The 14,562-nt window shown below is 32.7% G+C and overlaps 1 protein-coding gene across 1 annotated transcript in view; it reads left to right on the top strand.

Annotated features, from left to right (window-relative positions):
- LOC121117292 (microtubule-actin cross-linking factor 1-like) overlaps window positions 1-14,562 on the top strand; it is a 233,642-nt gene that overhangs the window by 152,848 nt on the left and 66,232 nt on the right. Inside the window, 3 exon segments of the mRNA XM_071888761.1 lie at window positions 2,545-2,634; window positions 2,714-2,884; window positions 13,701-13,977. Coding sequence (XP_071744862.1) covers window positions 2,545-2,634; window positions 2,714-2,884; window positions 13,701-13,977 — 538 coding nt within the window.

Genomic DNA, 14,562 nt, shown 5'->3' with positions numbered 1-14,562 from the left:
TGACACTTGAGTCAGCGAATTAAGTAACAAAATTATAATATGTTATATTTATGTTTATTTTATAATAATCACATATTATTGGATTCTTTTTATTGCTTTTCTAACAAATTAGACATATAGTATGGGTTTTTAATCCTAGAATAACACTAATATTTGGATTGAGATTGTGTATTACCTCCAGAAACATGAAAATAACTTTTAAAAACCACAATTTTTGCTTTGTGGCCAACAGAGAGCATCATTTTATATACTATCAATAAGGTTTGATAGCTTAAAAATATATAATCAAGCAACATGTCTTAAATAACTTTTTAAAGTGCTGTGTTTTTTTTAAATGATAAAGCGGTTTTAGAGTATTTTTCCAGAAAAATATAATCTTCTTTGAATAGATACAGATATTTGAAATTGTTTTTTGAAAAAAGGCTTTTTGATGAACAGCTATGGATTTTTGAATTTTTTTTTTTCGAAAAATATAATTTTTGAATTTTTTTTGTGAGTAAATAGGGATTTTTGAAAAAAAAAAAAAAACCCCCCAACCAAAGAATATATAACCCCGCGGAAGCCCCTGTTTTTTTAAGGGTTAAAAAACAATCGGGAACGCACAATATTAATGAAAGGGCCATAAAAAGTTGCAATTTACTTAAATTGATAACGGCCCTTCAAAAATCCATATCACAATTAAAACAGTTTTAATTCGCTTCATCCTAATTGTTTCCATATTAATGATTTAAATACTAATTAGTATATAAATCAATTATTTGATTTGTCCACACATTTCTGGGATGGGCCCTTTTTCCGCCATGTATCTACTTCTAAAATAATGAATATTTTTTTTATTTGTATAATATAATTCCTGCTATTTAGAAAACATTCACCATTTGCTGTTGCGATCCTTCTTCCCACCACCACCACCTCCCCTTCAGTTTATGTAAATATATAGTACACATGTACATTAATAAATAATAGGATGACGCCCATTTTACAATCAATTTGATGTTATTATGTAATCATATTTATGAATTTTTAGAGACCGAAGCAGAATTCCCACCTCTCACTCTAATAATGATTACTATTTCCCAGATGTACTTACAACTCTTTATTGTATAGTTTGATTAATAGCAAATCAAGCCCCTTGTGGCTTTGACCAGCATTTCTGCGGCACACTGGGCTTGACTGTATTTGAATAAACAAATACATTATTATTAATATGAAAGGGTAACATTTTTTAATTAATAAAATTAACCCTAAAAATATAGCACACATTGTCAATAACGCGTCATGTCAGTAGGCCACTGTAGTCAATGTGACTACTGTGTGACTCATATTGTTAAATCATTTACGTGAGAATACCTTTGACTTCACAAAGATTAAGGCACAAGTAAACAGCATCATGGATTGTTTTCTGAATAGAAAATCCCATAATAACTTTAAAATATATATTGTTAGCCTAATTTATGAGAATCCTTTTTCTACCTACTCTGGGTAAATAATAGTAAGGCTAAAAAGAGGACATACAACAACTATTACAATGATTATAAACAGGACATTTGTATTTAGGCTATGGATTGTCATTTTTTATCATGTGTTATACTTGGGTGTTTTTGAGTTTTTATATACTTTTGAAAGGTGCTCTGACTGAAAAAAGTTTGAGAAACGCTTCCTTAGACCGTTCTTTTTTCGGGTTAATATTTATTTATCCATTCATAAATATGTTTGTACCGTTTCAAATATATGTAATTATACTATATTTCAAAAAATGTACTTATATATTTTTATTTTTTATCATAAAAAAATATTGTGCACCTTGTTTTGAATCGTTTAAAGGGTCTAATGTGTACTCACTGCTTTGCAGTTTTCATGCTTATCAGACACTAGCGGCAGTACCCGACAGAAAAACTGAGCTGAGCTATTTCATGCGTTTTCACAGGATTATATATATATATTGGTTTTCTGTTTAAAAAAAAAAGAAAATCCCCTTTTTTTATTGGATAAATTAAATATTTTGAAATAATAAAATCCAATATTAAATTTTCCAGAAAAAAGCTCCAATTTCTTAATTGGAGCTACAACACCTCCAGCCCACCCCCTGTGGACGTTCCTGTTTTATTCCTAGTTCCAAGTTATAGTTGTTGTCCTGTAGTACGACATAAGTCCTAAAACTTTACCAAATTCAATTTTCTATTTGTCTCCAGCAGAATAGGTACCGGGGAAAAATATCAACCCTAAAAACGGGGCAATATAATTTATATATTTTTTTATTAAAGTATTGTTTTTGTACTATCCATCTAATAATACTTGGTCAATATTAGGATATTTACTAACATATGTACACTCACATATGGGTGTTATTCCATATAAAGTCTGTGTCAAATATAAAGTAAGTACATATAGTGGGCTGACTCTATACACATTATATTTAATAACATAACTCCATTTTTGATTTTTTTATCTCATAATCTCAACTAAGAAATACTTAATTTTGTTCAACCTGTTGTATCCATTATGCACAGTATAATTAATCCAAATTATATTTTATCTAAATAGGCCAATCGAAATGTTCGAGACTTATTCGAAGATCTACGCGATGGGCACAATCTATTATCTTTACTTGAAGTTCTTGCTGGAGAAATCTTGGTAAGTTTTTGTTTAACTAATACTTGTTTAAATTTTCTCATCCCCGGATCTGCATTAATGATTGTTCCTTCTTCTCTAGCCAAGAGAACGCGGAAGAATGCGGTTTCATGCCATTCAAAATGTGGAGACAGCTCTTCGATTCCTACGTTATAAAGAAATCAAACTCGTCAACATTCGTGGAGAAGACATTGTGGACGGAAATCCAAAGCTTACACTTGGGCTTATATGGACTATAATTTTACATTTCCAGGTGAGATTCTTTATAATTACCATAGAGTTAAAATGCTCTTGTGGAATCGATTGTCCATATTATTCGATCTTTGTTAAAATCGATATGTACAACTTTGGTTAAATATCCTAAATCTTTGTGCGCATGTTCCTCTAAAACTACGCCCCTGAACTTTTATAAAAAACTTAAATAAAAACACTTTGTCCCAAAAAAATTGGAATATTATTAAATAATAATTGTTGGAAATTGTTCACAGCTTAAAAAGAGTTAATTCTAATTAAATCAATCAACGCTATGAATTACTAGAAAAGAAGACGAAACATATTCAGCTGACAGCTCTATATTATTGTGTGCGAGTTAACGCCGTATAGTATTACTATGTAAGTTCCTCTTTCAAGGTTGCGTGTATCTTTATATGTACTTTACTTCCGAACAAGCGTCAAATTCTCTTTATCTAGGAATGTTGTTGCATTTTTATGTACATAAGTACATACATACATTGTAATAAATGTATTCCATCATATCAAATTTAAGGCGTCATAGTATATTGAGAGGTGTTTATGTGAAATATATTTTTCCTCTCTTCTCTTGCCATTACTTTTTGTCATTTTCTAGAGGTACATTACATAGTAACATACATACATATTTTATTTATATTGATGATGTCAGATAAAATGAATTTACAAGAGCCTTTTTATAAATAGAAAAAGGAGAAGAAGTGTATTCACGGGAGGATAACCAAACATCTGCTGGTCTATTTCAAACTCAAGTAGTATTTTTCTTTCTGTTTTGAGTAAAGACTTGGAACTATAGGAAGAAGATGTAGAGAGGAGAGGAGACACCCACGATCCCTATAAAAAGTACTAAGAAACTGCTTAAAACAAAAACGCTCCTTTTTCAAACCCAAAGCAAGCATCCAACCAACCTTATTATAATTATATCACATTATCAATACATACTTCATGATATCCATATATAATTAGGATCTTTAAGGCTATATCTATATAATATATTCAACTAGAAACATATGTATGTACTGAAATTAGAAATTAAAACAGTAAAAATTAAAGACATTGCACGCGTGGGAGGAATGCGTTTCTTTGGTTGATTTTCTATTATAGTAGTATAAAATATTTAATGTATTATGTGGCCAATCAACACAAAAGTAAGATAGAATGATTCCTTTTGATTAGTTTACCAATGTTCCTTTAATTGGTCAGATCTCCATCTGCACTTTTTAAGTATAAGAAAATATTTTATATTACAATTACTCCATCTGATCTAGGAATTTACTTCTCTTCTCCTCTTGTGGGAATATAAATTCCCCGTGATTTTCCAGGTCTCTTGAATTCCCTGACAGAATATATATTTCCTTCTTTAGAGACAAAGTTGAATCAAATCTACGCTCATTGAGTTCAAAAGAATAATTTATCTCTAGCCCGTTGTCCACCGAGCTCCATATCGAATGTTTGAACTAAGTTAGAGGTATATGCGTATTTTCTGTTTATAGGTTTCAAGAATTTACACATAAGTGGCCTATCAATACAAAAACAAGTGGGAATGATTCCTTCTTGTAAGGCTTTTAATTAGTTTTCGAGTTCGGATATTATAGTTCCGTATCAAATTATTGGTAGAGGAATTTCTAATTGTAGTTTTTAAGAATTTGCACAAAAACAACCCAGAATGATTCCTTTTGGGAGGTTTTTAATTAGTTTTCTAGTTCTCCGTGGAGTTGAGTAGTTCGTGTAAGAGTAATATGCGTATTTTCTAGTTGTAGTAAAACAAACAACATTAGTAGCCATTCAGCATAAAAACAAACAAACCGGAATTATTGCTTGTGGAAGGCTTTTGATTAGTCTTTAGTTGATTTGTTCGAATTTTTTAGTTATGTGTCGAGTCAAGTAATTCTTGTTTAAAGAAAACGCGTATTGTCTAATTTTAGTTCTGAGAATTTACACATAAGTGATCCCTCAACACAAAAATAAGCTAGAATTATTTACTATGAAAGAAGGATACATTATTTGAAAGGGCTCATATGATCGGGCCAAAATAAACTTATCATTAGTCAAATGAAGAATTATTGTTTGATAGAATTCCTGGGTATCTCAACTCATCAACTATAATTATATTCGAAATTCATTTCTACGAATTATTCGTCTGTTTGTTGGACATATGACGTAAAAAAATAATTGTGTTAACGTACGACATAATTAAAAAATTTGTGAACATAATTTGTTGATATTCTTCTATAACTATTAGGTATCTACTTTTATCAAACATAACAGAGGGATTCTTCATCCGTCACTGAGTGTTAGTTGTGAACAACATTTTGTTTGGTCTGTAAGTTTCATAAAGATTCTAAGCTTTGTATACTACAAATCTATGTCCTACTGCACTCTAAAATCACTATCATAAAAGAAAAACCCATAATTACGTCATTCCGCCTCACCGTGATGATGATATTTTTTGGTCCGTCATTTTCATATTACACTACTACGTACGTATGATTTCATACGCGGTAAGGCGAGCTTTACGCTTATTGTTGGGGTGTCCGCATCCTCTTGTTGAGCTGCGACTTTTGCCTACTCTTATTATTATTATTATTGCAGCACCAAGAGAAGAATTAGTTGGGTTTTTTTTTCGACCCACGTAATTTTTATACTTTTTTTTTTCAAAGAAGATTTTTGAGTAAAAAATAAAAGAAAAAAAAAAGCTCAACAAAACTGATATTGTTGAGGCAGAACAACCGAGTTACTACATTACTCTTATTATAACTGTTGATTTGCGGTGGAAAACAGCTGGTTGTGTATTATTCGTTTGACAGAAGCCTGTGTGTTGATTCATCCTCACTCACTCACTCACTCACTTACGAAAGTTCAAAGTTGAATATCAGATTGTTTACGTTTGCTACTAATTATAAACGGCCAGAACTATCAGCATCATTACTATCGCCACATGATGCCCATAAAGTCTAGCTCTTTGAGCAAAAAGAGCAGCTCAAAGTTTATGTGCTGTACGAGTGCCGCTGCTGGAGGGTCTCGGACTGTGACTTATCGAGAGAATCAAAGCAAGTTTCTTTGGCTGGATCCCTCACGATGGGTTGAGAAAAAGAAAGAGGTAAGAAGAGAGGTGGATGATACATTAATTAAACCTCTATCCATTCATGGTATTAGTAATAGTTTATGAGAATATGTGGCGCGTCAACTTAAAAACAATATTGAGAAAAAGGGAGGAAACCCTATTTATTTTTACTTTGTATAACATTGTGTCCAATGACAATTAAATATTTTTGAGTAAAGTAAAAGGTTTTTTTTCTTCAAATTTCTGGGATGAGTGTAGATATTTCATTTAATTATTGAGACTTATATTGCCTCTTTCAAATCAAATCTGTCAATTTCTCATTCTTTTATTGAAATGATCAATTTTGGCTACTTTAATGAGCGCATTTTTGTGACACACCCAAAGGGTTACTCAGAAATAGACTAGAATGGATATAAGAATGTAGATGTAATTCACTCTCAATTTTTAGAAAAATCATTCTCGCTTGCTTTTGTATTGACGGGCCACATATGTTACAAATGGGACAGAAAGGTTCTCCATCCGAATGATGGATATTTTGTCTTTCTATCAATCCTTAGTTGATTGATAATTAGTATTCAGATTTAAATGCAAGCATGTTTTGTATAATTGTTCGAGTTTGGCAGCTTACCACACACACACACTTATAGATATCAATATAGCTACATATTATTTTAATGAGATAGAAATGGACTCTTCCAATGATATATATTCTATCTCTCAGTCGTATCTACTTTGCTTCTTTTTTTATAAGCTAATTTTATGATTGATATCAAGATATTTTATAAATATTTTTACAATACTTATTGATAAGGTATTTACTCCCGTTTTCATTAATATATACCTAAATATATACTTATATACATAAAGGAAGTCTGTAATAGACTTCTTATAAGTATAGACATATACTATATCCCAGGTGTAACATGTTTTCCTTCCCTTAAAAAAGGAGATACTACTTGGCGCCATTTGTGTGGGATCATCATGAACAAAATCCCTCTTTGATTCAACTTTTTTAGTTGTGAGCCTGTCTGTTCGTTCGTCCATCCATCTCCTATGGTATTTAATAGATTTTTAATCAGTATGAATTATTCAACAACTCTGTTGTGTACAAGTTGCAAATTCTTAGTCTTAATATGCTTTATATAAGTACAACATGACTCATCGTAATTAACAATTATACATTGATATTGATGTCTTCATTTCCTTTTGATCGATGAAAATTTCTTCATTATTATATATTTAGGAAGAATTGAACGCTGGACTAATTAATGTGACAAATAATTCTTCTTTATCCACTAGTAATTCTGATTACAGTTATCCATTTAATATATCAACCATCTAATACTTTTTTATCACCTCAAAGCCTCTAGGGAGGAGCTAATTTAACTAAAATAATAGGATCTAGAATTTTTTTTAAATATTATTTCCTTACCCAAGTTTTTTCTTATATTGAAAATATATTTTTCGACGACCTTGCAGAGTCCTAGACCCAACAGATTGGGAATCGCTAATCTAAAAGCTATTCAATTGTTGTATTATACTCACTACAACTACGAGTATTTCTAATTTCTTCATGTAAAAGGATTTGTCTCATTTTTAGATTCCAACATGTACACGATATAGATCTATCACCTCGTTTCCTTTATTATATCACGCAACCTTTTGTACGGGGGAAAAAAAAAACTGAAAACAAATCCCAAAAATCAGTTGGCATTTGTCCCCAATTATTCCCAACTAAAAAATTATTATTCAATAATAGTTGATAATTGTTCAGAGCTTAGTAAGAGCTAATTCAATCCATCAATGTTCAGGACACTGATTAAGGGTGAGGGAAGCAGAAACATCCACCAGCTGACAACTATATATACTGTAGAGGGTATGACTGCTCTTTAACAACGAACTATGAGTGTATGCGTAGGTAGAACGTTGTTTGTTGTTTTGGTGGCTAGCCATAAGGGTTATTCAAATCCGTTTAAAAAGGCATCGATCAACAAATTATTTATTCCATAATCGTGGAAAAAGAAGTGTCCTTGTTACAATCCACGCCGAACGAGAGAGTCTTGAGAATGCAAACTTTTTAAACCTGGAGAATCAACATCTAAGCGTGTTGATCGCGAGATGAGGTCAGACTGCTTTATCGATCATAGTTTCATTGCAAAAAGATAGTGTCAAGTACTTGATTGAAGAAGTTGTAGACGGGATGCCATTTGTCTGGCAACAAGACTCTGATCCATGCGACACTGCAAAGAAAACGTCGGCTTGGTGTTATTATTTTTATTATTTTGACTTTGTTGGACCCAGTGTTTGACTCACCAGACCTCAACCCCATGAACTTCTTTGTGTAGGGCGCTGTTGAGTGATACACCAACATATCTTCCTGCAGCATAAAATCTGAACTCATGTCCAAGATCCGGGAGGAATTACGGAATATGCCAAATGTGACTGTCATCAATACCTGCTGAGGTCAATATTATTGACGCTATAGGTGATTCTTGGTTCAACTTTCATTTGGCATTTGTTTTTATTAAAATTGTATGATTAGTTTAAGAGAAAATCATTTATTTTTTTTTTAAATCGTGTTGGTTGTTAAATATGGGTCGTACCCTGTATATTTTTGTGTTGTGAGGTAAAGCCGTGATATATATACATCACACGATTCATTTTCATAAATAATAAAATGTAATATACTCATATTTGACTTGTCATTGCCCTATATTGTACATTAATGACATGACTACTCCTATATATATATATATAGTCACTTCCCCTTACTCACTCCGTCTGAATCAACATATATTTACTTACTTTATTGATTCAAAGCAAATCCCTCTAATGTTAAAAAATGTGTTATATAATATTCCCTCAAATTTTAAAGACACCACCCGCCTCCTTCATACATTATACTCTGATAGTGATTATAATGATGTGAAATTATCCCTTCAATTATGGACCATCTATTTTTGTATATAACTACTTAGATATAAGGGGGTCCTATACTTTATTGTTTTGTTTTATTATGATTAAATATTACCTACATAGGTAGTTTGTCAAATTTAAGTACAATATACTTAGATATTGCATTACAAGCGAGACACTTGTGTTCCTACCACCAACTATGATGACATTGCTATATCATAATTATAGAGAGTATTTTTTCATTATACACCATTTAAATATGTCTTCATATAGTGTTGAGTTCGGTCTGACAGGAAATCGTAGATCGGTAATTTTAATATATATTTTATTTAAAAAAGAAAAATGAGAAGGATAATTCGATCTACGGTTGGCATTTCGGCATAGAATAAAAACTACTCAATACCAGACCGGATTAAGCCTCAAGCCAAGTCTCAACATTAATATACATTATATCCAATGTTGAGATCACTACATAGTTTGAAAAATCTCATATTATTAGTCTAGAAATGTTCCCTAGGATACTTTTTAAGCGCCAAATATGTTAAAATCCATTACTAAGTGCAATTTTTAATTATTCATTTTGTCATAACAGATTTTAACTACACTTATAACTAGTGTTGTATCAGTCCTTATTAATTCAGTTCAGTCCTTAAGACACAATCGATCGGTCCTTTGGACTGTCAGTACTAGAACTGATTATAAAATAAGAAATAAAGTTTAGTGAAGTCATCAAGGATCGAACTTTATCATTTTTAGGACTGATATGCAGGATTGAACTGATAGGGGACTGTAGTCTTCAGTCCTATATAAAGACGGGTACAACATTTCTTAAAACATATTGGTAATAGTGACCATTTTGTTGTAGTTATAACCATTTGATTCAATACCCTTGATATATTTAAATATATAGTCTAACCTATATTAAGCTGTCAATCAATGGAAACTAAAAAGTGACCACTTAGTGCAAATAGCCTCTTAAGCCAAGTTTCTTATTTTGTAACAATTTAAATTTGAAAACTGGTTTTGCCTCCTTATCGGAGTAAAACGGGTGGCTGTTAACCAGTTTTACTTTACTATGTATTTGCTGGTCTTGGGTTTCTGTGTGAAAATCCTCGAACGAGATGAGACTGGCATAGTTGAAACTAATTCGATCCAACGGACCGGTCTGGTATTTTAACTTTGCTCCGCAGTTTGAAGTTAGGTATGTACCGAAATATCGGTCTGCAAAGAATACCAGACTGGAAAAAAGCGGGTCTTATACCTAGTCTCGAATATACATCGTTTAAATATATCAAACATTGTCTATATATTATATATGCAAAACTAATATATTATACTTCCATTTTAACCCGTCAATTAGAAAGCGGTTCTGTATATTTCCTTTAGTGAAGGCAATAGTCTCTCAAATAAGTAATTTTGAACTGTGTACAGTAGCAACAGAAACGTGTTGCATGGAACCGGTTGTATGTATTGTTATTTGTTAGTAAATAGACGACATATTTATTATTAAGCACGACCTTTGTGTACATAATATACATACTCTTATCACATGTATTTGCGTACAAAAGGAAGAATGCGTCAGAAGAGAGTCGTGCAAATAAGAAAGCACCTGTGTGTATTGATTATTTGTTGCTTTGACACGCCCGGGAATAATCTTTTTTGCATATTTTCTTTTGTAACCTCTCGCTGGGCTTTTTGGATTTGGATTTTTTCTTGTAAATGATAAGAAAAGTTCCTACCCCCCCTCAAAAAAAAAAAACCACTGTATAATTCAAGCTGAGAACTTAACACATAATTTTCCCTACACAAATATGTATATTCAAGGTGTAGTAGTACCTGGAGTTCTCAATAGGTGGTGGAGTAGTTACTCTCCTGTTTTTGTAAATATTATTTACGAAGAGCCAAAAGAGGGAGCCGCATAGGGAAAAAGTTGTGAATCTCTCGCAGGTGCATGAATTATTTCGTACGAAGCCCGTTAGTCATATACCTGTCTGTCTTTGTGCGTATCGTGCCTGCCTTAGTAGATATTATTGTATGCGTGTGGTGGTGTTGAGAAAACCTCTCGGAAATTTTAAGGTAGTAAGTTGTGTCATCATCGCCGAGATAGTACATAGTAGGAGTAGACGACATACAATCTGAAGATTCCATAACCCCTTTCTCCATTTTGTCACTTTTGCCTACTACTAGGATCACGTCTCTTGACTACTCAAACCATCATTAGTCTTTCCAGCATCCAGTGGTACATACACATTTGTATCTACTTATTTGATGTCAACAAACCGTAGCATTTAGTAACCAGGATGTCAATCTACAAGTTTGTGAAGGGCTCCCGGCTCTTCATGCAAGGAAAACGTCACAACAATGATGCTGACAATGTAGCCGATGCATTTCACCCCACTCCAGGAACCTATCAAGGAGGAGAGGATCGCTCTTCCTCCCCATATACTCAACAACAACACTCTCATTCACAGTTATCAAATACAGCCCATCCAGATGATGACATTCGAGCCGTTCATACTCTTCGCTCCATGCGAGTGGATGGAACAACGGAATGGGAAAAATCCTCCAAAACTGTAAAGAGGGGTGGTGTACGGAGTCGATCCTCTAGGACAGTGCGAAAGATCACAACTGTCACTAGGGGTGAACAGTCTGTGACCTCGGAGTCTGTCATGTCCTACTCAACTGATAATTCTCAAAAATATCCGGCCATTGCCTCCGACAAGAGAAGTCTCAAATTTAGGGTTGTGGATGAGGTAATGTTTTTTTATAAGTCACGTTTGTCAAATGATCAGTTCATGATTCATACATATTTTCATATGTAATGTTGCTCTTCCTTCCTCTGTCTTCTCTTTAAATGATGACGGTGAACATGTGATCTGAAAATTTGATACTTCTCTTGTAAATACACTTGTACTAAGGTAAACATATTAACCTCAACTAACTAACTCAAATTAAATTAACTCATTCTATCATCATTTTCTCGAAACGTCAAAATCAAATGCCAAAAAAAAGTGTGTGTTTTTATTATTGTATTTTATTGCTGCTTACTTTATCATCATCTGTGTAGGCTGATATTCAAGGCAAGGATGATGCTCAATCCTCCTCATAAAACCTTCTTCTCTTTCATTTTCATCCACCTACCCTTTTTCCATAATTTCAAAAACAGCTGTTGCCTCTTTTTCTTTTTATAATAAGAAGACTTATGCCCTACACTTTCGATTATTATATTCTTGAAGAACATGTGTGTAAAATTATATGATTACTCTTGGAAATAAGAATCCCTTTTAAAAATGCACCTCAGACACTCTGACATTAGTATATCCCTTTCAAAGTGATTTTTAAATGTCAACTTATCAGATTCATCAATTATGAAGAGGAGAGAATGGGAAAATGAGGAATGGGAGAAGGCAGCTTATATTTAAGTACATATGGGCACTTCATTCTGATATTTAAAGATGTAACAAAAGATTGACAAAATCCTCTTGAGCTGTCTTATTATTTAAATTATGTGGTTGTACTTTTATTAATTATTTATCCCTATTTTGAAAATTCAAATGTATTAGTGAGCAAAACGTACTATAGCGTGATCCATCTCAGCCGATATGGCGTCTCTCAATGTTGCCAACCAACATAAACAATCTATTTTGTATTATTATTTATACTATAATTCTGGCAGTTCATAGATCTCTATTGATGTTAATAGTACTCACATGATCTTTTTACAGATGTTATAATTATCATTTTGCTCTCATTCTTGAGTCAATTTGATGAGGTTTCATCTGTGGGCAATCACAAGTATTAGTATTATTATCAAATACTGTATTTTGTTGTTAGCTGTCAATGTGTGTACTTTTACTCCCCTCACCACCCCCTTCTGATCAGAGGTATTTTGAAGATTGATTGGTTGAATTATAATTAGCTCTTGCTAAGCAGTTGTTAACAGAAGATACTCCTAAGTAAAGAGGAGACAAGCCGGTAGAAACAACAATGAAACAAAAAACATGTATTGGAATTATGTTCACTCATTCACTCATCCTCGATTTAAAAAAAACACGAGGGATAATGGAACTTTAGTAGAGAACTAGGAGAATAATTATGTTGCCTTTTACTAAAAAAAATCCCATCCCTTAGAATGACGTGCAACAAACTATGAACATAGGGCAATTAGACGATTTCAAGCCTATCAGAGTTATAGGGGATTTTTCTTTCCCATTGATATGCTTGTCGCATCCTTCCTTAATGTATATTTATTGTGAACAATTCTCATTGAATATGGTTATTCCATGGTTGAGAATAGGAAGGGGCTAACGTCTACCATCAGATTTTGGGGGTTTTTTTCTCTCTCTTCTTTTTAAGGGTGAAAGGTTGCGAGATACAATAAACGTGTTACGACAATTTACATATTAATTATTATATTTATGCTATTGTATATATTCCAAGCAGATACCATTCAAATATTAATTTAATGAGGATTGATAAAGTTTATGGTTCTGCACATGAATGATGCCGCGGGGGGGGAAGTCTGTTTAATTAATACTACTACTACTACAAAGGCATAGGCTTTGTAATGAATGTACGTACATAGATTTTACACACTTGATGACTCATCATGTTTTAATGACTATATATATTTGTAAGTATTTTTTTTTTTTTTTTTTTTTGTATACATATACTTTAATAATACGGATATTGATGGGCCTTGACATAAAAATATCACAGCGATGAGAGGGTTGTTATTTTGTTTAATTCGCATTTTATTAAATTGATTTTGATATTTCTAATGATGAACATATTGTTATAAAGGATCCTAATTGATAAACTATTCATTATTATTTTCCAGATCTCAGATATTGTTGTTGGACAGGAGGATGTGTCAGCGAAGGAGGCATTACTTCGATGGTCCCAGAAAACAACTCAGAGGTACCCCGGCGTTAAGGTCAGCGATTTTACACAATCTTGGAGAGATGGTCTTGCTTTCAATGCCATCATTCATAGAAATAGACCGGATTTGGTGGATTGGAAGAAGCTAGAGAAAAGACAAGTGAGAGAAAGAATTGATTCTGCCTTCCATATCATGGAGAGAGAATATGGAGTAACGAGACTTCTGGATCCTGAAGGTATGACGTTTGTTGATGTTTCTGCATATATATATGCATATTTTATTATATTGCCATTAATTCTCAAAAACATCATAATACCCTCAGTTGTCACGATATAAATATGTTTCTACCTGTTACAATACTTATTCTCCTAAAAGTAGAAAATACAAAAATGGCGTTAATGCACGTAGGTTTTTTCTTTGGAATTTGCTGTAAAAATTTTTTTTCACTCTTGCATTGCTATTTAAGTACCATTTTCGAACTCGGAAATTGTAGGGGGGAGTAAGGGTTTTACTTTATTAGCAGGGCAATTTGTGTATGACACTGCAAGAACTGGTTAATATATCAACTAAGTATAGTACAGTTTTATAGGCGTCAGTACCCTTGTGCCACTTTTATAGTACCGGGGTACCGATCAACACCTAATAATAAAGTTAATAAATATTCCTTTAAGGACTGTTTGATGTACAATAATAGCTACTAGGGCGTTCTCTATCCAGCCAAAACCTGACTAGATATCAAATAGTAAACACTAAGAGGAAGTTGGAATTTATGGGTAAAAATTCAAATGACTCCCTGTCATCATTTTCTGGTGATATTAAC

The sequence above is a fragment of the Lepeophtheirus salmonis genome, chromosome 5, assembly GCF_016086655.4.
Source record: "Lepeophtheirus salmonis chromosome 5, UVic_Lsal_1.4, whole genome shotgun sequence".
Taxonomy (NCBI): Eukaryota; Metazoa; Arthropoda; class Copepoda; order Siphonostomatoida; family Caligidae; genus Lepeophtheirus; species Lepeophtheirus salmonis.
The sequence above is the reverse complement of the archived record's forward strand: the minus strand, read 5'-3'. Positions and strand labels throughout refer to the sequence as shown.